The 23465-nt window shown below is 36.6% G+C and overlaps 1 protein-coding gene and 1 pseudogene across 2 annotated transcripts in view; one reads left to right on the top strand and one right to left on the bottom strand.

Annotated features, from left to right (window-relative positions):
- Positions 1–17524, top strand: part of UGT8 (UDP glycosyltransferase 8) — an 82635-nt gene extending 65111 nt beyond the window's left edge. For both annotated transcript variants that reach the window (XM_026013443.2, XM_072755361.1), the window contains exons 3-6: positions 7458–7600; positions 9085–9161; positions 12986–13205; positions 15238–17524. In XM_026013443.2, coding sequence (XP_025869228.1) covers positions 7458–7600; positions 9085–9161; positions 12986–13205; positions 15238–15601 — 804 coding nt within the window. In that variant the 3' untranslated portion in view covers positions 15602–17524. The remainder of the gene's footprint in view (positions 1–7457; positions 7601–9084; positions 9162–12985; positions 13206–15237) is intronic.
- LOC140598569 (ORM1-like protein 2 pseudogene) lies at positions 12249–12711 on the bottom strand (annotated as a pseudogene).
- Positions 17525–23465: the final 5941 nt, after the last annotated feature.

The following is a 23465-nucleotide window of genomic DNA, read 5'->3' as shown; positions in this document are numbered from 1 at the left end:
TATGTCTCACGTGCCTAAAAAAAAAATGTCAGGTATGATAAATAGCAGGTGGTCAGTAGTATTTGCTGAATTAATAAATGGACTTTTTGAAACCCAACAAATTTATTGGGACACTCTTTGATAGTTGTAGCCGTTTTATTCCCTGGCAAAACTTAAAACATTTAGCTGACAGCAGATTGTGAAGGAAAGCATTTTCTGGGATCTCACATCTGTATGCTACACACTAAGATGTGCAAAGAAAACGTATGTCTCCTCTTGCTGCATCTTCATCCATCCCCTCCATTCTCACTCTTTACTGCAAATAAGCATACTCAGATCTCTCTCACTCTCCCCAAATCTCTGGATTTTAGCTTCCTTTTGTAACAAAGAAAGATTTAAATATCTGTTTTGGGACTGTTTTTTTTTTTTTTTTCTGGTAAGATTTCCATTTCCACTGGCTATTTACCATTGCTCCTTGGTACCTTGCCATGATTGTAACCTTGAGACATCCTGACTGTGCAATTTCTGGAAGGTCTTAAGAACTTTGAAACTTAACTGTCTCCAAAGTCAAATCGAGGTTTCATATTTGCCTACTTTTCATTGTAACTGTAATGGCAAAAATTAAAAGCCTTATGAGAAAGAGAGAAGATACTACAGAATCCTAGTGGAAATGAATACACCCTTCTAAGGTACTTAATTTCATTCTCCTGAATGTTCGATGTGTTAATAAAAGATCATCTGGGGTTTTTAAAAAATGAACCATCACATTGACTTTCATCACTGTATTGCTTCTTTATGTTAGTTGTGGCTTAAGCCTTTTGGATAATCTTGGAAATCCCTTGAATATTCTGAAAAACTGACAACTGGATTTGATACCACATGTAAAACAGCTTTTTGTACTACTTCTCATTTGTTGGAACAAACTTTATTCGGAAGAATCTCAAACATGGTGAACAGCATATAATTGAGAGAAAATACCTTGGTGCAGAATGACTTTTTCCCTTCTCAACATGGCTATCATTTCAGTCTCTATTCAGTCTATTGCTTATCAGACATCCTGTCCAGGGAAGAATAACAGGGTAATTTTTGCTTAACATTGCACTTTTACATATTTGATCTCATTTAATCTTCCCAATGTCCTTCTGAATATTATCAGCACTTGTAAAGATGAGAAATCTGGGCTTGAGAGAGAATAGGAGACTTGAGTGAGATCACACAGCAAATTGTGGAACTGAGGTTTGAACCAAATCCTTTGCCAATCAGATCAGTGCTCATAATGGTTGGTGCATTTCATCTTGAATGGGAACTTTCATATTTATATTTTCAATAGTACTTTTTGTTGCTGTTTAATAAGTCCTGGTTAACTATCTTAGCTGTAGCCAAAGGTCAAGTTTGATGTCCCACGATGTTTTATAAACATTTTATATCAAAATGTTCAGTATTATCTTACCTACTGGGTTTTGCAGAATGAATATTTTAATTCTCTGCAGCCCACCTGACCAAAGTGGAACATTCTTTATGTCAGGCACTTTAAAAATTGGAAAAGAGGCCTATTGATGTTGGTGTTGGAAACATGAAAAAAGGTCCCTCTTCTCCCATCGTCATCTCTGTGTAGGATTCTCTCACAGTCCAGGCATTCTTCGTCTCAGAATGGACGAGGCTGACAAAGGATGCAGTGTTACTGCTTTCTCAACTGTGCTGGCCCCTGCTCAAGGCTCCTATTTTGTGGGGAGAGAAGAGAGTAGGTTTGGGACACAGGCTGCCATCAGGACAGATGTGATACTAACTAACCACAGCAGCCCGATCTGTCCCCAGGTCTCAGAGAGCAGTGAAAGATCTCGCCAGGGGTCTCTCCAGAGTCTGGTGCCCTCAGAATGAAGCCTAGAGAAGACAGGGGTGGGCCTACACTAGCCAATTCTTCAGTGTTTTTGTTTGTTTGTTTGTTTTTTCATTGGTTCTGAGTGATTATCTTTTAAAAATCTGCCTTTGCATTTCTGGAGTTAGCATATGTTTCACATGGGCCACAACTAATAGGAAGTTTGTTTGTTTTGGAATAGGGGGGCTAAGTATATAAAAAAGGAGTCACCCAGTGATTGTCTTCTCTAAATGTCTTGATATCTTGCTTTCTACTCCTTCTTTTAATATTTATTCACATCCTTCATTTTTGGACATCCATCATGTCAAAATCTTATGTAAAATCAATAAAAAATGTTACACTTTGGGACCACTTGCTCCCCCCCTCCCCCTCCCCCTCCCCCCATCTAACTGTGTATCTCTTGGCTCCCGTTCTGGCCCTGGCTGGTTCACCCTGACTTGTCCTAAACAGCTCCCCATGGAAGGAACAGGGGAGAGTGCCTTATTCTCCCCATGACCAAGTCGAGGCATGTGGTGAAAAGAAATCTGGCAGTCTTGGAAAACAAATCCTTGTGTATACAGGTCATGATTATAAAAAATAAAAGAGAGCAAATACATTAACCCCATGATAAATATCTTATCCATATTTCCTTATTTTGCTTTCTCTTGTTAAAGACTAAGACACCTTAACCCTGCAAAAAGATAAAGTGATTATTTTTATTGTGAGGTTCTCTTTTCAAAAGCTTATATATATATAAGTGCTGATTTCCCGCTTAATATTTGATTTATTATTGTGATGATTTTGCTTTCCTTTGCATTTGAAAAATGACACAGTTCTTCCCCAGACAGGGAGCAGAAAATACCATAGAGATAGGCTCTGGCTTTGGATCTGTCATGATGGTCCAAAGCATGGGGAACATTCTGCAGCAACCACACATCCATGCTCTGTGCTTGCTGTGCCATCTAGTGGAGCAGTGTGCAGCACATGTGCTGGCCAGTTGAGTATAAAGGACCGAATGCAATTTTTTAATTGTTATGGTATGTGAAGCAAAGTGTTTATTCTGTCCATATATGTGCAAATACCCAAAGCATACTTAAGAAATGGTACTGCTAGTAAATGGCAGGTGAAGAATCCTTAAAACAGATGCTAAATACAGGAATAACTAATAAAAATCCCCAGAATGAAAATTAATGAGGGAAATCTAACATGGCAAATATTAAAATGTGTTATATATAACAGAAAATAAAAATCTTTGGCCCTGGCACAGGAATAACTGGGTATGGATCAATGGAACAGAATAGAATTCAGAAATCCACTGAGATGGCAGCATTTTACATAAATGAGGACAAAAGGAAATAGTCAATAGTGTTGATGGAACTGGCTATCCTTTGGATTAAAAATAAAGATGGATCTCAGTCTCATTCTTTCCTCCAAAAAAGAGATTTTGGATAATGAAGCCTTAGAAATTCAAGAAATGAAACTCTAAAATTACTAGAAGAAACTATGGGCATTTACAAGATAATCTTAATGTGGGAAAAGTTTGCTAAGTCAATAGGCCCAGAGGCCATTTGGGAAAAAACAGTTTATCCTTACAGCAAAACAAGAAAATTGACGGAAAATTATAAATTATTATAGAAATAATACTTACAGGTAAATACTGCATTTCATTCTTTTTTAAATTAAGTTAAAATGGATTAAACTATATATTGACATCATCTAACAGAGGACTGTGTGAGACCACAGAGAATAAGAGATGAAAAGAATTTGAATCTGTTTCTCTGGCTAGCATGTGAAACTAACTAAGCATCTTTCCATGTGAATGCCATTTGCTTTCCATCTGTGAAATGGGTATTTCCTGATGTTGTGGAAATTTTTTTCTCATTTTGTTTTGGATATCAAGCTTTTATTCTGTATATTGAAATTATTTCTGCATCTAGTTATTACTCTTATTATTGTTATTTTGCTTTTTTAAAGTGTCTTTTACACTCTAGAAGTTTTATTGTTCTATAGCCAGATCTCTCAGTTTTTTCTTTCTGACTTCTGGGATTTGTGACTGGACCAGGAAGGCTTTCCACACCCAGAAACAACAAAAGTATCTTTTGGGGAGTTTTTTTCAAGTACTTCATCTATTTTAATTCATTTTGACTTTTTAATTCCTCATGTAATTCATATTAGTGGAGGGATCTGACCACATTTTTTCTAAGTCAGTGGTGGATGACTCTTTTCCCCGCTGACTGAAATGTTCAGTTCCAATGTACACGGCAGTCTGGCTTTGCCTGCTGCCTTCATGCTCTCTCTTCTCCTAAAACTGAACATTTCATAGAGATGGCTCGAGGTTCTAGAGTGCATTCTGATATGTGGAAGGAAAACTTTCTTTACCTGTTCTTGTTCAATATCTTCTTGGCCTTCCTTGTACATTTTCTTTTCCAGATGAATTTCAGACTGATCTAGTTCCATAGTCCTCTTAGATGTAGGCTGGCAATGCATTGAACTTAATTTTATTAAAAAAAAAAAAAAATTGCATCATCAGAACACTGATGTTTCCTTCCTAGCAGATGTTACATCTTTTTACTTCCTCATTTTTTCTATTTTGTTCTTCAGTAAAGTTTTCTTCATATACATCTTATATATTTTGTTAGGCTTACTCTATTCTTGGATATGTCTGATTTTTGTTGATATTATAAATGAGGTGGGTTTTCTTTTTTAACTCTAAATTTTTACCTGGTTTCTGTCAGGGGGGGCAAGGACAGTCCAAACACCTTCGTCTTTAAAGTGTTAAATTTCCAGAAATTTTTTTTTTTAACGTCAAACACATTTCTTTGAAGGTTTATTCTTATTATTTAAGAATTGTTAAATCAATTTGCACTTTATAAATTCCAGAAAACACTGCATATGTATCTAGAGACAAGATGCCATCTGGGGCCTCTCAGTCCTTTAGAGAGCCAGGAATACTTTTCATCAAGTTCCAGTTCCAAAGTCTTCACCATGAGTTCAGCGAATTTGGGCTCCCTTTAGCCTCCAGTGCCTGCAGCTTTTCCTGCTGCCTGAGTATCACCCTTTTCAGCCAAATCAAAACCCATCCCCTTCTGTGTTCCCATAAAACATCAGTCACCCCAAATGTTTTGCGAATTTAGGCTGAAGATGAAAGATCATAGGGGAGGGGGTTATGTCCAGGAGCCCAGTGTCAGGCTCACTGTTTCTTCCCTGACTTTTCATGTCCCTGCTTCCTCCAGCTCAGGAAAATAGCAGTTTGGAAATGACCTTGAGGCCAATTGGAGTATTATCTTCTAAAAATATTGAGTGCTTTTCTTGAAGGGAACTATAATGAGCAAAATTTTCTCTACCCCCTCTTATATCAATAAAGGCTATATACTTAAATATATTGTAAATGGTTGAGTATGGTTGGAAAAAAAATCTAGAAAAATAGGTTAATGGACTTTATTTTATTTTCTATTATGCAGGACAAAGAACAAACAACTGAAGTATTTATTGCATAGAATCATTTGAAACTCAAAGACCTTTTAAGTCCTTGGGAAACAAAATTTAAATAACATTCTTACTGTAAGGCTTAGTATATCTAAATGTAAGCTTTTTAAAAATAGCATTGACCCTGAAATTTTAATCTTTAGAGAACTGGATAGTAGGTGATAAGTTACTTGAAGATGAACCATAGAGATAAAATGTAGTATTTGAATCATTCTACTGTGTAGCATTCCTATTTGTATTAAGTACATCCGGCTTAGGACTGTATCTAAAATGGAGATTTTATTTATTTTTTTATTTTTTTATTTTTTAATTTTTATTTATTTATGATAGTCACAGAGAGATAGAGAGAGGCAGAGACACAGGCAGAGGGAGAAGCAGGCTCCATGCACCGGGAGCCCGACGTGGGATTCGATCCCGGGTCTCCAGGATCGCGCCCTGGGCCAAAGGCAGGCGCCAAACCGCTGCGCCACCCAGGGATCCCTAAAATGGAGATTTTAAATCAGTTTGCTCTTGTTTCTTACTTTGAATCTACAGATAACACTTATATTTTCAGTACATGTGATATTCTTGGTAAATGTAGCAGAATATAAATTGAAAGCTTTATTAATAATTATAGCCTGTTTTACCTGCTCAGGAGCTAGGATGGTATACCTCCTTCTCCTTCCATCACCGTCTCAGTCATCGAGTTACCCTAGTCGCTAACTCATCTTGGGCATAAGAAGTGGTCCCCTCTTCCCTGCTTAGAATGAGTATAATAGAGTGTTAATACAGATCTCATTAAGCAATAAAAGAAAAGGGAAGAAAGCAAAGAAAAGAAAGACATAGGGTATTAAGCTAGGCGGTGATGCCATTGTGATGATACTTCTTACTGTGCAGTTACCCTTGCTCCTGCCCCAGCAGTAAATCAGGGTATGCAGAAATGCAAAGAGCATGGAAGACACCGTAGTAATTCATTCATCCTGAATGAGAGATATTGCAGGGTCTGTGAGACGTAAGTAACTGTGACAGCTCACTCTGCACATCATGAATTCAGAGTGGGTCTGTCCCCTGTTTTCATGCCTATATTATGGCAAAGGTGTTGTCAATGGACAGCACATTTGTTTTCCTTCCAGTGGAATTACGTGTTCCTCAAAGTGCTGTGGCTCTGTTAGCTTTCATATGGGAAACTGAAGCTCAGCGTCTTTGACAAAGACTTACTAAAAGGGATAACTTACCATACAAACAAATTTGTGCCTACAGAATAAAACAAAGCAAGGAGAGTATCCCTTAAAACTTACTGCTTTCATTTTCAGTATAAAGCAACCATACCAGTAAAAATTTCTGAATGTGTCTTCCTCCAAGATGAGTCCTGCAATGCTAAAATTGTCCCTACTTAACATCACATCTGCTATGGCCCGGCATCTGTTGACTGTCTAAGGACAGGTTTGAGAATTTAACATTTTCCTACACCTTGAGAGAGAGCAACCACTCAGAGATCTCCAGAACCCCTGGATGCCTCACTATAGAGCATGTATGATTTGTGTTCTCTGTGAGTTGGAAAAATATTTAGAGAAAGAAATAGTAAAACTCATTAGATCTATGGACCTTTGGAACTATTAGCTAACTCCTTCTCATATAACAGAGTGTGACTTATACTCTTACCATATAACAGAGTATGACTCTTCAGGATGAAAATCGCCAAGCTTAGACCAAGATAAAGTCAGCCCACTCCTGAAAAAAACCCAAACAAACAAACAAACAAACAAACAAAAAAAACAAACAGACAAACAAAACCTCCTGGGTGGGAGTGGGGGTGGGTAGTTCATGTCCAATCCACATATTTTGCTTGTATCCTCATATAAATTTATACCCATGTTTTAAACATCATTAACTGAGAAATTAGGCCATTAGCTACTGATTTTTTTTTGTTGTTGTTATTTGTTGGTCTTACCAAAATAGCTATCTGCCCTCCTCATTTTAGTTCGTGTCATCAGATGAAATATTTTAAGCAAAAACAGTTATTTAAAGAAAAATTTTACATCCTCTACTACCTAATTGTTTAAGAAAATTGCCTAAAGTTTTTTAAAAACTGGGTTCTTGATGAAACTGATTATGAACTGGTCTTTTATAGAATTAACTGCTGCATTTTGATTTATAGGATCTCCAAAGGTGGGTAAATGGTGCTAATGAACACGGCTTTGTCTTGGTATCTTTTGGAGCTGGTGTCAAGTATTTGTCCGAAGACATTGCTAACAAACTGGCTGGAGCTTTGGGGAGATTGCCCCAAAAAGTGATTTGGAGGTAAGGTAATGATGTCCATTACTTCTTTAATTTTCAGTATCCCCTTGCTTGGCCTGCCGGTCCCAGTAAAGCACAGCACACTGGTTCCCTGGCAAGATTTGCAGGATCCAGCTGACTTTTCATTTTGATTTTTAGTGTTTTGTAATATAGGGACTAATTTATAAGACTCTGAGATGGACAAATAAAGAAACTATCAAGCCTATAGCATACAAAGAAACTGTGTTGCAAAATGATTTATCCTTGTCTTGGATGCATTTTTATGTTATCCTCAGTTTTATAATCTATTACATTTCTGTTGGTTATTGTCATTTTAAAAATTGTTGTAGTTACATTCATTTCTATATACCTCCTATATCCCTTCAAATCAGCGTTGGAATGAGGTAAGAGTGATAGATGAATGAATAAACAGGTAAAATATTTCATGGAACCTTTTGTCCTTTATAATGCTTTTTATTTTTTGTATCCAAGAGACCAGGCCTTAAAAAAACATAATAACTTGCTAGTTAATGCTAGTTAAATAGATCAATAGATTACCCCAGCTTCCTGTGGGAAGCACTGCCCACAAGTGTCTGTCTCTGGACTTCCCAACTCACTATGTAAAAATCAGACCTAAACACCATCTACCATGTATTTATTTAGTACTGACACTGCCATTGGACACCAGGGATACAGCAGTGAACAACATCGGCCCCAGAATCTCAAGCCGTTCGTTACAAATAGGGTCTGAGTCGCATGGGTCTTTCCTTTATAACAACTGTGTAAGGATTAGCTCTCACTTTTCCTGGCTGAGTTACGAAATGGATACATATTTTATCCCAACTGTTTAGCAGGTTTTCCTTTGGATGCCAGTTCTATTGCATTTCCTCTATTAGGCTTAACCCAGAAAGCACCCTTCTCTACTTAGGACCGTTTATGTCTGCTCAGCTCAGACTCTTGCCATTCCCTCAGTCATTAAGCATGTTCATGGTTTATCTTTCAAAGATCAAGGCAAGAAACAACTTAATGATACCCTTCACGCCACAGAACCGTCTCTGGCACCAAGCGAGAGAAGAATGCTCTCTGCTTTCTTTGAATTCTCACTCCTTCCCTTGGGCTCCAGGTGTCAAAGACTAGAGCTATCCATTGCCCAGTGATTGCCCTCTCTGCTTCTCTCGTGTTTCTCTTTCTGGGTTCTTCTGGAGAGTGACTTCTAGCACAGGTTTATTTGGATGCTTTCCACCCCCCCACCCCCCATATCTGTAAGTGGGTGAGAAGAGCTGAAGAAAAATAAATTTCAATTAGAAGCCAAGTGTTTTTTCTCTCTCAATCAGTGAAAATGTGAAAGAAATTTAAAATTTTGTTGTTATTACAGCATGATTTCCTTCTTAAAGATATCAACAAAAGATCATTTAACATTTATTTTAAATCGAATCATTTAACCACAGAATCCATATCAGGAGTAAAGTTTGGTTTTTGAAAGATTCATTGTCTGACGTACATTTTAGGTTTTCCGGAACCAAACCAAAGAATCTAGGAAACAACACTAAGCTCATAGAATGGTTACCACAAAATGACCTGCTTGGTAAGTCAGTGACATGTGGGTACTTACCTGGGCTTTTAGATCTTCATTGTGTAAATGTGACTTTTGTACTTGAGCATCTTGTATAATATGCAGGTAGTTTATCATAGAGTCACTGTGTCATCCAGTGTCTCATCTTACTTAGATTTCAAACCATCAAGTCAAATCTTTATTTATTAGAAAATAATTTGTCAAGTATAATCATTTGGGTCTAGACATTAAAGTTCTTAGGCAAGTCACTAATTTTAATTTTCTGGAAAATATACTTAATAAGCTATATATATAAACTAGCAGTGAATAAAGTTATATCTGATTAGGTTAATCAGCTAAAGGTAATAAAACAGTGAAAATGTAGATTTGTGTTAGAGTTTTATTACATTTATATCTCAGAACTCAGAGAAATTAAAGGTTACTCATTTGTTTGAAACCAAAGAGAAACAGAAGGCCAAGAAAACAATTTATCTTATCTTTATTTGGTTCATCTGTTTAGATTTCCCCTAAAATCACCAGACATTTATGGAACTATTTTTTTAAAGATTTTATTTATTTATTCATGAGAAACAGAGAGAGAGAGAGAGAGACTCGCAGAGGGAGAAGCAGGCTCCATACAGGGAGCCTGATGTGGGACTCGATCCCTGGATTCCAGAATCATGCCCTGGGCTGAAGGCAGGCGCCCAACTGCTGAGCTAACCAGGGATCCCCTTTATGAAATACTATTAAATAAACACTTGATTTATTTATTGGGATTCTGATCCTTAGCTAAAAACTAAAGTAGCAATTATGTGCATTTCTTTGAAGATATTTGAAATAAATAATTTAACTGTTCAATAAGTAGAGATAGTAAAACTGTAATTTCATTAAATTTCTAGAAAAACGTGATACCATAGTATCTTTTAAGATATTAAGGAAATTATAAAAGTGTTATTGATTTTTGGCAATATTAACCATCATCTGTTCAATAATACTAAAATCTAACAAATTATGTAGGCATCTTTAAGCAGTATTCTTTTAAAATAGGTTTTTGAAAAGTATCTTTTGGAAGCTACAATGACCAATCCTAAAAACCAGCAAATTGAATTTTAACTGAAAAACAGTGAGGTATGTAGCTGACTTTAAATAATATTCTTAAAAATAGGATTTTGAAAAGTATTTTTTAGAAGCTACAAAATGACCCATCCTAAAAACCAGCAAGTTGAATTTTGCAACTAAAAAACAGTGAGGAATTTTCTTTAGATACATAATTCCTTTTGCTCTAGTTCATTTTATATATAGTGTTCTATAAGTGACAAAATCGAAGAAGAAACAGGGCAATTTACCTTTCTTAATACTTGTATTTTTTTCTTATGTCTTTACTATTATGACTTCAGATTCCATAGAAGGTAGAAAGAAGCAGAAAATTTAAATAAGATAATCTTGGCCATCAGCCCTTTCAGCCCCACAATGATACCACAATTTGGGAAAATCTGAACTGTACTCATGGGTTGTACAGCAAGATGTAGCTTCTCAGTGGTCCACACCCAATGGCCTTTCTCAAATTCCTACCTTTTCTGGGCTCCTCAGAATCTCAGTTCTCTGCCTTTGCCAAGATTAGTGTCCTTTTTATCACCAGGCATGACTTTGTAGGTCGTCTGTTGGCTTTTAACAATGATCAGAAGATTCCTCCAGGATGAGAAGTAGGAACCAGACCACTGTCTTTCCCCTCCCTTCCTTGCATTCTTCCCCCTGTGCTCCACCCACCAACACTGCCTTATTTTTCACTGCAAGGTTTTGTTTAGGGAAAAGTTTTTGTTGCTAAAAAGAAAATTTGAAATGCACTAGGAGGGCAGATCCATTAAGTGGGCTGAGTTGAGAAGTTATTTGTAAGCAAAGGTGACACTGAGCGACTGACCCTATGAGACATGGAGTGGGAGGGTCCCAGTGCCCAATTAAGACCAAGGTTCAATACCCGGAGTCCGTTTTAGTTGTTGAATATTTAATTTATTTATTCATGAGAGACACAAAGAGGCAGAGACATAGGCAGAGGGAGAAGGTGCGGGGCTCAGATCCCAGGATGCCAGGATCACGCCCTGAGCCAAAAGCAAGCGCTCAACCACTGAGCCACCCAGGTAACCCCCAAAGTCCATTTTGTACCTGGTGTGTGTATATTTAAAAGATTTGTTGCTGCAAGCTGTAGTTCTTTTCTGGCCATAGCACACACTTCCTAAATGCACTGTTTTCTTTGTCCTACATTTCTTGTACAAGGTTTTTAGTGCCTTTTATGAAATATAGTCTGCTCACGAGGAGATCTGGGTTTTGAAATACCTCATTAATTTTGATAAATTATCTTCTTTTATCCCCATGACAACTAGATGTTAATGATGTTCCATCGCTTACAACTAATTTTTATAAGTGTCAGTCCCTACTTGTTTATATACCTAAACAGTAAAATTGGACCCTAAAATTATGAAGCACAGAAGCTAACATGACTTGAATGTTGTAAATACTTTGTGCTGTACAGTATTCCTCCTTGGATAAGCAAATAAACTCTTCATGGACTTAAGGAATCCAGCCCCACATCATAACATTTTTTTACAAAGTGTGTTTTATTTATTAATACAGATAAATGCTTGGGTATCATGAAGTGGATGTCTATTTTTAGTAGAATGTGGTTGCACCCTGGTATTTTGGCCTTTCTTACTTTTGGTTCCTATTTATTAATGACCACTTAAATAGATGTGACTAGTCATTTGGTCTTCGCGTATTTTTTTTTTTTTTATTACCTTTATTATAAGGAAAATACACAGCAAAACAGAGCTGGAAGGTGATGTGGGTGAAAGATCTGGAAAAACTTAATCACCAAACAAGCTGCTCAAACATGACTTCATGCTGTGAGGGAGAGTGATTTGGTCCTTATCTTTCCCACCCTTCCAGAGTTAAGGAAATCTGCTCTTAGCAGGGCTAGGCCCAGGGAGCCCAGTTTTCTAATCTATTCCCTTCTTGGGAATTTGGGAAAGGTTATATAGTTCTCAGCCTTTCAAGATACAGAAGACAATACGGAGAAGGAAAGGATGCTACAGTCCTTTGGTCCAGTGTTATCCCCAGCCCCATCCCTCAGTATTTGTTGATGCCAAAGAGATGAACCCCATGGAATTGGGGTAACTTAGCCAGCAGTATGCTGAGCAGTGAGGCTGTGTTGATGAGAAAGTGAGCAGCATCATACTTGGTGTGGAACCTGGCCAGGAGGTAGAGTACGATAGGAGAGATGCTGAGGAAATTTGCAGGAAGAGGTAATTTGGAGCCCATAGTCCATCTGTTCCCAGTGTGTCAGCAGCCGAGTCTTTTCTTGGTCAGGTGTCTCAAAGGGTGTCCCTTTCACTGCATGTAAGAAGACATACGTAGCCAAGGTATGGATGATGTTGGTCAGGGTCCAGAAAATAGGAATGCTGAAGAAGGGGATGCTGAGTAAAACCATATGCAGCAGTCCTACCAAGGCGATGTAGGCCAGCCAGATGCCCGGGCTCTTCATCACTCCAGTATTGAGATCTACTTCTCTGTGTGCAGCCCTCACATTCATCCTGCTGGCTTCAGAAGCCCATCCGACTCGAGGCATGGCATTCACTCCCATTCACTCCCACACATTGGTATTTGTGTTTGAGGCAAAGTTGTAATACCCTCCTTGAAGCCAGAAATTTTAGCCATTTAAAAATGGCTTTTAATTAATATATACAAATCAGTTCATTATTTATATGACAAGCATTTTAACTGATGTAGAGCAGGAACCAGTGAAATTACGCCTTTAAAAATCCTATATCTAAAATGTATGTTTTCTTTTTTTAATCCTTTTTTAGGGCATTCAAATATTAAAGCCTTCCTGAGCCATGGTGGTTTGAATAGTATTTTTGAAACTATGTATCACGGTGTACCTGTAGTGGGAATCCCACTCTTTGGAGACCACTATGATACTATGACTCGGGTCCAGGCAAAAGGCATGGGGATATTGCTAGAATGGAAGACAGTTACTGAAGGAGAGCTATATGAAGCATTGGTGAAAGTTATCAATAATCCCAGGTAGGTTTTCAATTAATATGAAAGCGGATGAACTATATATACCACAGCATATTGTCAATAACCGATTATTACCAAAAAGTTGTCAATAAACCAGTTATAGAAATACCCTTTAGATTCCTATGTCTAATGCCTTCTGCATGTCTTCCATAATTTGAAAAATAAGAATAGCAGTCATATGGCCAGCCTTGTATGACCTTGAATGCTACCAGGACTTGCCAAAGTGAGGGAGAAATTACTGTGGGAACAATCATTGGGTCCCTAAAATGTGTCAATGAAGGTATTGTCTCATTTAATACTCATAATATCTGTATATCACTGTTTTCATTATTAACATTATAAAGATGAGGCACTTGAAACTCAGCTTATAATTTGCCCATAGGTGCCCAGCTACTGGAGTAGAAATTTGAACCAAGACTGTCTGATTCCAAAGCTGATGCTCTTTGTATTGACTGGTGCTGGGTTAACCTAGGACAAGTACCACCGAAACAGAGGTTTATTTACTCAGAATTACTAATCAGAATCTTTGATTTTTTTTTTTTTTAACTTTTGATTTCTCTAGTTAATCCTGTTAACTACTGAGTCTCAAAGGGTTTAGAGAGCTGGCTTTTGTATAGTTTTAAAACAATGCAGCAGTTTTCTCCATTTTTACATGACATTTAATTAATCTTGCATTTCAAATGACAGTAGTACTTTTAGGACTATAAGCTTTTTCTTTTTATACCTGGGAGATACGGCTTAACAGTGGATTGAGAAACATTGCCATAGTCTTAATAAACAACCGACAATAAGAAAATCCTTTCATATAAAATGATGCAGCTTTCATATAAAATGGTATATCCAAGTGCACTCAGGTTCATTTTACTGCCTCATGTGGGCTCAGAGGCAGCCTTCATGTTCTGGCCTCTTAGAAGGCTCCAGTGTCTTGGTCACAACTCCGGCACTGGAAGTAATATGTTCTGTGACCCGAAGTGTCTTAGTATGGAGATCCCTCTGTCTGTGTTCTATAGCTCTTCTTTTAAAGTCAAATATTTTTCCAAACATGATGTCTTTATGAAAAATGATATATATCTTACAGGTTTTTTTAGAAAGGTTTGTAAAATACAGCCCTAACGTATATGGCAGAGCTACTGCAATTGGATTTGTTCTACAGAAAAAAGCGAAAGGCTGGATTATCCACATATAATCCTTCTGTCAGTGTTCTTTGAGATGTAAACAGGGTCTAATCAGAAGCTACCCTATAGTCATAGGTCACATTGCAATTAAATTCCAGTTGTGTAATTTCCAAGTATACATAAGTAATCTGATTTCAGGTTAACCATTAAGAGGGCATTTTCTGTGTGTGTGTGTGTGTATACACATATGTGTCTGTGCATGTGTGTGTTATACACTGTATATGTGTATATATACACACATACATGCATATATATGTACTGCATATAATGTCATCAATGAATGGCTTCACAGTGGTGTTTCTCAGCTCCTTTTCCTCTGTTTTATAATAGCCCCACACCTTCACTTAATGTTATTTTAAATCAGAGCATAGTTAAAGCTCATTGCTTAAAAAGGTGTTGGAACAAAATTCTGCATTCTTCTTCATCTCTTTCTTTTAGAATCCAATGAATGTATATACTACTTTTCCTGGTTGAGATTCATTGATTAATAGTATTTAAAAGCATATGGACAGAAGGAGTATGTGTGAGTAAGAGGTATATTATAGCAAAAAGAAATCAAAACTGGGGTTTAGAGTCAGAAAAAACTTGAATCTGAATTTCAACTTTGTAATCATAATCAGGTTATGATTAAGACTAAGTAAAGTCTTTCTGATTTCCAATTTTCCTCACTTGTTTAAGATTTATTTTATTGTCTTAATGTAAGATACTGTGTTTAAAGCACTTAGCACAGTGCTTGGCACATACTAGGCACTTAATAAAGAATAGTTGCTTTTATTATTTTCCTCATTTTTATCTTGAGAAGTTACAATACTGAACCTTGTATCTACATGATCATTCTGTGTTCTGCCTCCATTCCATAGCTACCGTCAGAGGGCCCAGAAGCTTTCAGAAATCCACAAGGATCAACCTGGTCACCCTGTCAATCGGACTGTCTATTGGATTGATTACATTCTTCGTCACAATGGAGCCCATCACCTACGTGCCGCTGTCCATCAAATCTCTTTCTGTCAGTATTTTTTACTGGATATTGCCTTTGTGCTTTTGCTTGGTGCTGCCTTGTTCTACATCTTCCTGTCCTGGGTGACAAAATTTATCTACAGAAAAATCAAAAGCCTGTGGTCTAGAAATAAGCATAGCACAGTTAATGGACATTACCATAATGGAATTCTCAATGGCAAGTACAAAAGAAATGGCCATATTAAACATGAAAAGAAGGTGAAATGAGCCAACAGTCCACAAGATAGTAACAAATCTGTTCATTGAATTTTTATCGCTATAATTTAGCCTAACAACTACTAAAAGTAAAATGTTGGTAAACAATTCTAACACTCCGTTATCTGATCTTACTAACAAAATTTTATGGAATTAAGACGGCTGTAAAAAGCACAAACCTAAAATGCAAAAATGTATTTTATTCGAATACTGATAGAGAGTTTTGGCACTGAACCTTTTAGAAGCCTTAATTATTTAAATCAATTAAGTGACCACATCAGACCTTAGTTTTGAATCTTGATATGTGTGTATCCCAGATGAGGAATGCTTTCTTTTCTCTTAAAAAGATTTGTTTGTTGGTGTGTATGTGTGTATGTGTGTGTTGTTCCCTGATTAAGAGAATATTTAGCTGGCTGTTTGGCGTATTTGTTGAAGGTCCAGCATCCAAGAATGAAGTAGAAAGACAGGCTCCAAGTGTTTCTTTTCTAGAATTTAACATACATGAACTCAGAACACTTTACCATGAAAGAACGCTTTTTTTTCCCTTAAACTGAATGCAGTGGGAGAAAATGAAAAGATAAATGGCACCTTTTTTGTACCTTTTTTGTTTTTTTTTTTTTTGTTTGTGTTAGTTTTGTTTTGCTTTTTGTTTTTGTTTTTGTTTTCCTTTTCTTATAGACTGTGGAAACTTCTGGGGGAAAAATACATGCAGTTAAGTAAATGTATAAATCAGTTGTCATATTTTACTTTTGTTTTCCCCCATCAATAATTTGCCTATAGAAGAATTTTATAGTTTTTTTTCTCTTTTGTTTTAATGAATAACATTATGTTAAATGCATATAAAGCTCTGACTTTTGTTCAAAGTACTGAAGATTATTGCTTATGTGGCATCTTTAAACAGAGCCGTTATTTGAATGTTCTTGAATGTTCTTGTAACTGATGGCTTTTTTATAATGTAATTTTTGAATGTTCAGGTGTTATATTTCCAAAGTTTTAACTTAAAAAAAAAATCTTCTTTATCCTTTTTGTTGTCTGGGCCACACAATCCATATTATGTAGGTGCCAACATTTAATTAAATGGAACATTACAGTTCTCCATATTGGTACCTTCTCTGAGAGGTTTGAGATCTTGTTAACAGATCAGACTTCACGTTGTTTTACAGAAGTGACAGAGAAATTGTATCAGTTGCTTGTGAAAATGAGTTTCTAGTTCTCTCTTCACTTCTTCATACCCCCCCCACCTCAGTAGCATTTTCCAGTCATTGTGGCTGACACAGAACAATGACCATGTTTGCTTGAGAATAGGGATGCACATCCCAGACATCATAAAATCAGGACGTCCTGGCTGAACCATTTACTAGTTGGCAACTATGAGTTTATTCCGTGTCATTCTGTTTACTTAGCATTTGCACTACACATGTTGAGTGTATGCTTTATTTATTCGTAGTTGGAGATCCCATGTCTGACAACTGAGAGTAGAAATATACATTCACCTAATGACATTCGCTAACATGGGAAGAGTCATGAAAATTCTAGAATGCTGTAAATCCTTGTCGTACACTATGACATACAACTTCATTACACTCCCACCAGGAGCCACTCTCCTCTACTTAGAAATAATGTCACAAATAGTTTTCTAATGTACGATGCAGACAAACGTACTGCTCTCTGAATACTTGAAGAAATGGTATTATACATATAAGCCTATTAGTTATACCTTTTTACAATCTTATCATTATGTTGCCGTTAAAAGGGAAAAAAGACTGAGGCAATGAATGGTGGGATGGTAACAGGCTTAGAGTGTATGAATGAGTTGATTTTACTTTTTTGGAATTGGATGAAGTTGACAGTAGGCACTCACTGGATGATTAAGCATAAATTAATCTCCACTGTGATAAAAACTTAAACAATAAACATGATTTAAAACTAGAGAAATGTTGTTGGAATAAAATTTTTATTCAGATTTTATTTCACAATATTATGTATATCCATTATAAGCATGTTTCTAAGACATGTCTCCCAACTTTTATATGTGTATATGAGTGTAAAAACAAATGTTACATGGGAACTTTTTTTATTATTATTAAACAGAGAGATTTACCTTAAAAGTACATCAACATGGATCTTAAAATTACCCAGAATTAAGAATGTTAAGTGTAGGTATTTACTGATCATTGTTGTTGTTTTTTTTTTTTTCCTAGTAAGCTTATTGTTAGCCAGTTTTGGTAAATAGAGTGATTTTAAATTTTCCACATTTGGGCTAGATTCTCTAATAAAGTAAAGTTTTCAAGAAGGTATTTACTCTTTTGTTTTTTAAAAAGAGCCTCTGCATGTATTTTCATAGCTGGTCATCATCATATCAAATGCAAAGGAGAATTAAGATATCGATCCATTTTTCCTTTAGAGCCATGACTTCTAATATTCCTCCACATAGACATAAGGGCAGAATTTGGATGTCCAGGATTGGAGAGAGCTAATGTTTGGGTGAAAGCAATGGTTTACGATCGAAGTTGAAAGCTAGAGATTCTGTCTTGAGAATGCAGAAACTTCATATTACAATTTGAGGACAATCTCCTAGACTCGCAATACTACATTGATCATTTTCTGGTAAGATATTCTCTGGTGTTTATCAACTTAGGGGGTGCTATCCTCCAGGAATCACCTCTGAACGTCACCCAACCACATATTTACCACCCCACCCCTAGGTTGTGATATACAGCACCCCTCTCTAACTGGGCTAGGATCTACCACACTGGATCCTCAGAGGATGGTCCTTCAAAAAACGTATTTGTGATCTGATATCTGCCTCTACCTGCCTCCTTCCCTGCTAGGAACCATCTCTAGTGTGATGAAACACTAGAGAGTCAAGATATAGCATCCTGGTCCCCCCACCACACACACACACACACACACACACACACACACACACACACACACATTTCTTACTTCAATCAAGATGATAAGAATATCTGTGCTTGAATGGTATGATAGATTCTGATAACCCGCCTTGGTGTCCTGCTTCCAGCTTTTCACTAAAATTAGGCATATTAGACACTGTAACTAGATGTTATGGAGCATAAAACATGCTCAGAAGTTAAAACAAAAGAAGCTCATTTTATTGTGAGAATCTTTTTGAATGATTACTATTTATAAATGATAAGCACCTTGCCTGAAGCACACAAACTCCTCTGGCATTAAGTGCTTAATCAGGAACATCCTCATTTTTTTTTTTTTTTTTTTTTTTTCAGAGAACTGTATATTGATTGAATCCAAGTTTGGGTGTCTGAGGGTCCTGACATTGAAGGCTAACTCCCAACAGTTACTAGTCTTTAAACGTTTGTATTTCTGATTTGTATAATGATAATTACTTCATGGGCTTATCATGAATACATACACACACACTCACTCTGTACAGGCCACTGTACTGAATGTTTTAAACACAATGTGTGTGTGTGTGTGTGCGCACCTGTGTCTATGTTTAAAACATTTAGCATCATGGCCAGCATGAAATGAACACTCAAATCTGTAGTTGTTAATCCTGGATATACTGAATAGACTAACCTCTGTCACAGTATTGTGCTTTCAGTTTTTGAAAGTTGTGTTTTGTTTTGTTTTGGTGTTTTATTTGACAGAGAGAGAGAATGAGCACAAGCAGCGGGGAGGCAAGCAGAGGGAGAGGGAGAAGCAGGCTCCCTGCTGAGCAAAGAGCCCAACATGGGGTTCAGTCCCAGGACTCTGGGGTCATGACCTGAGCCAAAGGCAGACACTTAGCTGACTGAGCCACCCAGGCACCCCACGTTGTTGTTTGAAAAAAAAAAAAAATGTTTTATTAATGCGTTCAGCAAACTTTTACTGAGTCTTCTACTTACCGTAATGTTGACCTAAGCACTAGTGGTACACTATCCTGTCAGTTGTCCTGTCTTCTCTCTTCACAGCCCAAATCTTCACCAAAGCCCAAAATGCTACTAAAATTGAGTGACTCCACTGTGAAAAGGGAAGGTTTAAAAACGAGAGAACCAAAGATGACAAAACCATTTCAGTGAATAATTCAGTGATGTTTTATTATTGAATGTGTAATTAATTCATTTTAATTTTTGCTTTTAAGTAATTCAGCTGGTTTCTAAATACTAAATCATATTAGAGAATGCTTATTTGTAACTAGTATAGTACAAAAAATTGAAATAGCAAAATTTTAAATTTTACATGACAAAGTTTAATGATTATATGAATTCTATTAGTAAAAATTCTTCAAAATATACATTCTGCATATTACTGAAAGAGTAAGATTTTTCTGCCAGTGTTGAAAAACCTATGTTTCATGCAAAACTGTTAGTGAAATTTTTAGAAGACAGCAAAAACATTTTCTAACAAACTTAAGTTATAAGTGCCTTAGGAATCCATGCATTTAAAATCTTCATATTGTCACTTTTCTACAAATTCTGCACAATGTTTCAGGCCACTATTACTTGGGTGTTTAGGTTGTTTCGTTGGGGTTAGGGGAAGAACAGCATGGATGTTCTTGTTATTCAAAATATGGAAACTAAAAGGCACACAATATTATAGAATTGACATTCTTTACTTTTCAGTAAATAGGAAGAATTCATATATTCTGCAAGAGTATTGACAATATGCTTAGTTCACGTAATAAAACCAGACTTTTTTCAACAGAGCAATATGTAATCCAAGTTGACTGAAAAATAAGAATTACATATAAAATGATGTTATTAAAATAAAACAATTATAATAGTGTAAATCTACTCAAAGAAGGCTAACACCAATATTAACTATCTCAGGTATTACAAAGCATTTCATTTATTAACTAATAAAATCTGAAGTTCTCACTGAATTTTATATGATTAAAAATATTTTATTGTTATGTGATTTCTACAGTTGGTTTTTATTCTTTCAATAACCTATTTTGTGCAGTAAGTGTTCATTCCTTATTACACAGAATTAGCTTGATTTCAATATAGTATCCACACTTGTAAAAGATTATTTCTACTGAGCCATGGATACTTAGTCCTACTATTAAGATCAATTTTCCGTTTAGGTCAGAAATAAGGTAAAGAAAAAAAAAAAAAAGAAATAAGGTAAAGAGTGTAACCAAAAATAATTTGCCATCGAGATCTTAGATACAAACAGATAATTTTGCTATTGAAGGATCCATTACTCTTTTACTTACTATACCACTGCACTGAAATGTCAAACAACTAATATTTTTGAAAGGAAAAAAAATTTTAAATCCATGCTAATTTTACTTTAGTTACCCTTATGAAATTTTGGCTGAAGTACATGGGTATTACTTACTTTTAGCAGAAAATCAGAAATTTTGAGTATAAATATCTTAGGTAAATTGCATGTAATGTTAAATTTCATGTTAGTGTTGATATGTGGTATGATATTTCTGAGTGAGTGCATTTTGTTCACAAATCAAAAGAACTGGCAGTTAGAGACCAGGTGTCTAGAATAGCCCAAGGCTATGATATCATGAAAATGGTCAATTCTGCTTCTGATCCTGATTCATCATGGCCTCTGGATATAAGTTGAATTTATGAGTAAGTAGGCAGTTCTAGAGTTATTAAAAATGCCAGTGTGAACCAAATTAGTTGAGCCTTGGCCAATAGGAAAAAAAGCAAACAAATACTAATGATGTGTATACCAAAGTAAAAATATACTAATATGTAATGTTAATACTAACTCTCTTTGTACGTGTGTGTACATGTGTATAGTTAGCATTTAAATTATACTAAACAATTCTTTACAGCGATCCCTGGGTAGCTCGGCAGTTTAGCGCCTGCCTTCAGCCCAGGGCATGATCCTGGAGTCCTGGGATCGAGTCCCACATTGGGCTCCCTGCGTGGAGCCTGCTTCTCCCTCTGCCTGTGTCTCTGCCTCTCTCTCTCTCTCTCTCTCTCTCTCTCTCTCTCTGTGTGTCTCTCATGAATAAAATAAATAAATAAAATTAAAAAAATAAATTATACTAAACAATTCTTTAGAAATTAGTTTCTAAAAAATTAAACCAAAAATTCCTTCTTTATTTTTTAAGAAGGACAGTATATGACTTAAAGTCTATTTCAAGAAACAAAAACGTCTTTGAAACTGAACAGAGTTCAAAAGAACTAGCAAGTCTTAACAACTAGGTTAGATGTACCCCCATAACATTTCTTGATAAAACATTGTGAAAATAGGGTGAAATCGTTATAAAATCAAGCTACTGCTCTGAATGTCTTCTGGAACTTCCATCTTCGAATTTATTCTAGAAGAAAAACATTTTGAGACTTAGATTCTAGTTATGAATAACATTTTGTCTTACAATGAATTCAGCTGACACATGACAGTTTCTCATTGGGGGTCTCAGGAAGATGAAAGCAAGGAAGTTTATTCAGGCATTCCACAGATCCAAGGGAATGGATGTGTTGATTTTACCATTTGTGAAAACAATTAACTTTGAGTATGTCAGCCTCTGGTTCCAGATTTCAAAGTATGTACTATCCCTATTTTGGTCTCACCCCCACCCCCCACCCCTTCTCTCTGCCAAGCTTTTAGTTTCCTCTCCTGGGTTTTCTACCGTTCAGTGTTTTCCGAGTTGCCTTACCATTTCCAGGTGTGAGATGCATGGTTTGTGCCTATGTATGTAATGATGCTTTTGTTCTTTTTAACCAACTATGGAAACACAATTGGAAGCTTAAGAATTCCAAATTAAAGAAGGCTAAGTTGAGAAAATGTCCAGCTGCATTAAAAAATCCTCATTTATTAATTAATATTTCATTAGAATGTAAGGTCCATCAAAAGCAATGAATATAGAGATAGTGCTTCCTTCCAGGTGTGGGGAGGAAGGCTTGGCTGAGTGCCCGGCCCTTTGGCTGTGGGACCCCATGAACTGATTCTGGGGCATAGTTCAGTGATCTGTAAACTGGCAAGCCGTGCATACCCTTTAATTTCCTCTTAATAAGTCAAAATTCTTGTACAACTGGTTGGTATGGAAAGAAACCCTACCTTTCTCCAGGGGAAGCCTGCCTCTTATGTTATTGCTGCTTCTAAAAGGATCTGCGCCAGGATGAATTTTATCTCTGATTCTCTTGACTCTCACTTGTTTAGTAGTATTGCTCATATATCTGATATTAACAGAAGATGCTGCAGGTGCAGCCGGCTGCCTGGGAGAATCAAAGAAAGGCCCAGAACTGATAGGTGGCAGGCATTCAAGAACCTATCTCAGCTTAGGGTTGTAGCAGGTTCACCTCCCAGGAAGCAGTAAAGAAAGGTGTGGGTAGCAAGACAAGGACCACCTGGGGAGGAGGTAGACGTTTCAGATAGAAAGCTGCCTCAGAATACCTCCTCTGCTCTTCGCTATGTATTTTTATTCACTTGCTGTATCTCAGTGATATTCCAGAGAGGCTTATCTGAATTGGATGGATGGCTTTCCAACCATGCAATTTGTATTTTGGAATGGCAATCCATCTTCTTTAAAATTTTATTTATTTATCCCCCCAGAGAGAAGGCAGGAGGGAGCAAAAGCAACCAAAGAGCTTTAAAGGTCTTGAATATAGAACGCAGAGAAGTCGATGGGGTTTGGGAAATGTGAGACTTTGACAATACCCAGGTATCTATAAACATATGGGCCCTATTATGTTGTAGATAATCTAGCAGTGTGGCTGTCAACATAGGTATGATCCCTGGGTGGGGGGGAGTAGAAAAGAGTTAACTCGTGTTTGTGCACATAGAGATGGGAAGGTACAAAACATCTCTCTGCTGGCTATCATATATCTTTTCAAATAAGAGGGAAATGACTGCAATTCAATAATTGCAAAAGTAAATTTATTAGTAGTTGATTACATGGAATTTCAGTTTCATGGCCAAGCGTGTTCTATTAATCTGT

The sequence above is a fragment of the Vulpes vulpes genome, chromosome 4 (genome assembly GCF_048418805.1).
Source record: "Vulpes vulpes isolate BD-2025 chromosome 4, VulVul3, whole genome shotgun sequence".
Classification (NCBI taxonomy): Eukaryota; Metazoa; Chordata; class Mammalia; order Carnivora; family Canidae; genus Vulpes; species Vulpes vulpes.
This window is presented reverse-complemented; position numbering and strand designations above follow the sequence as displayed.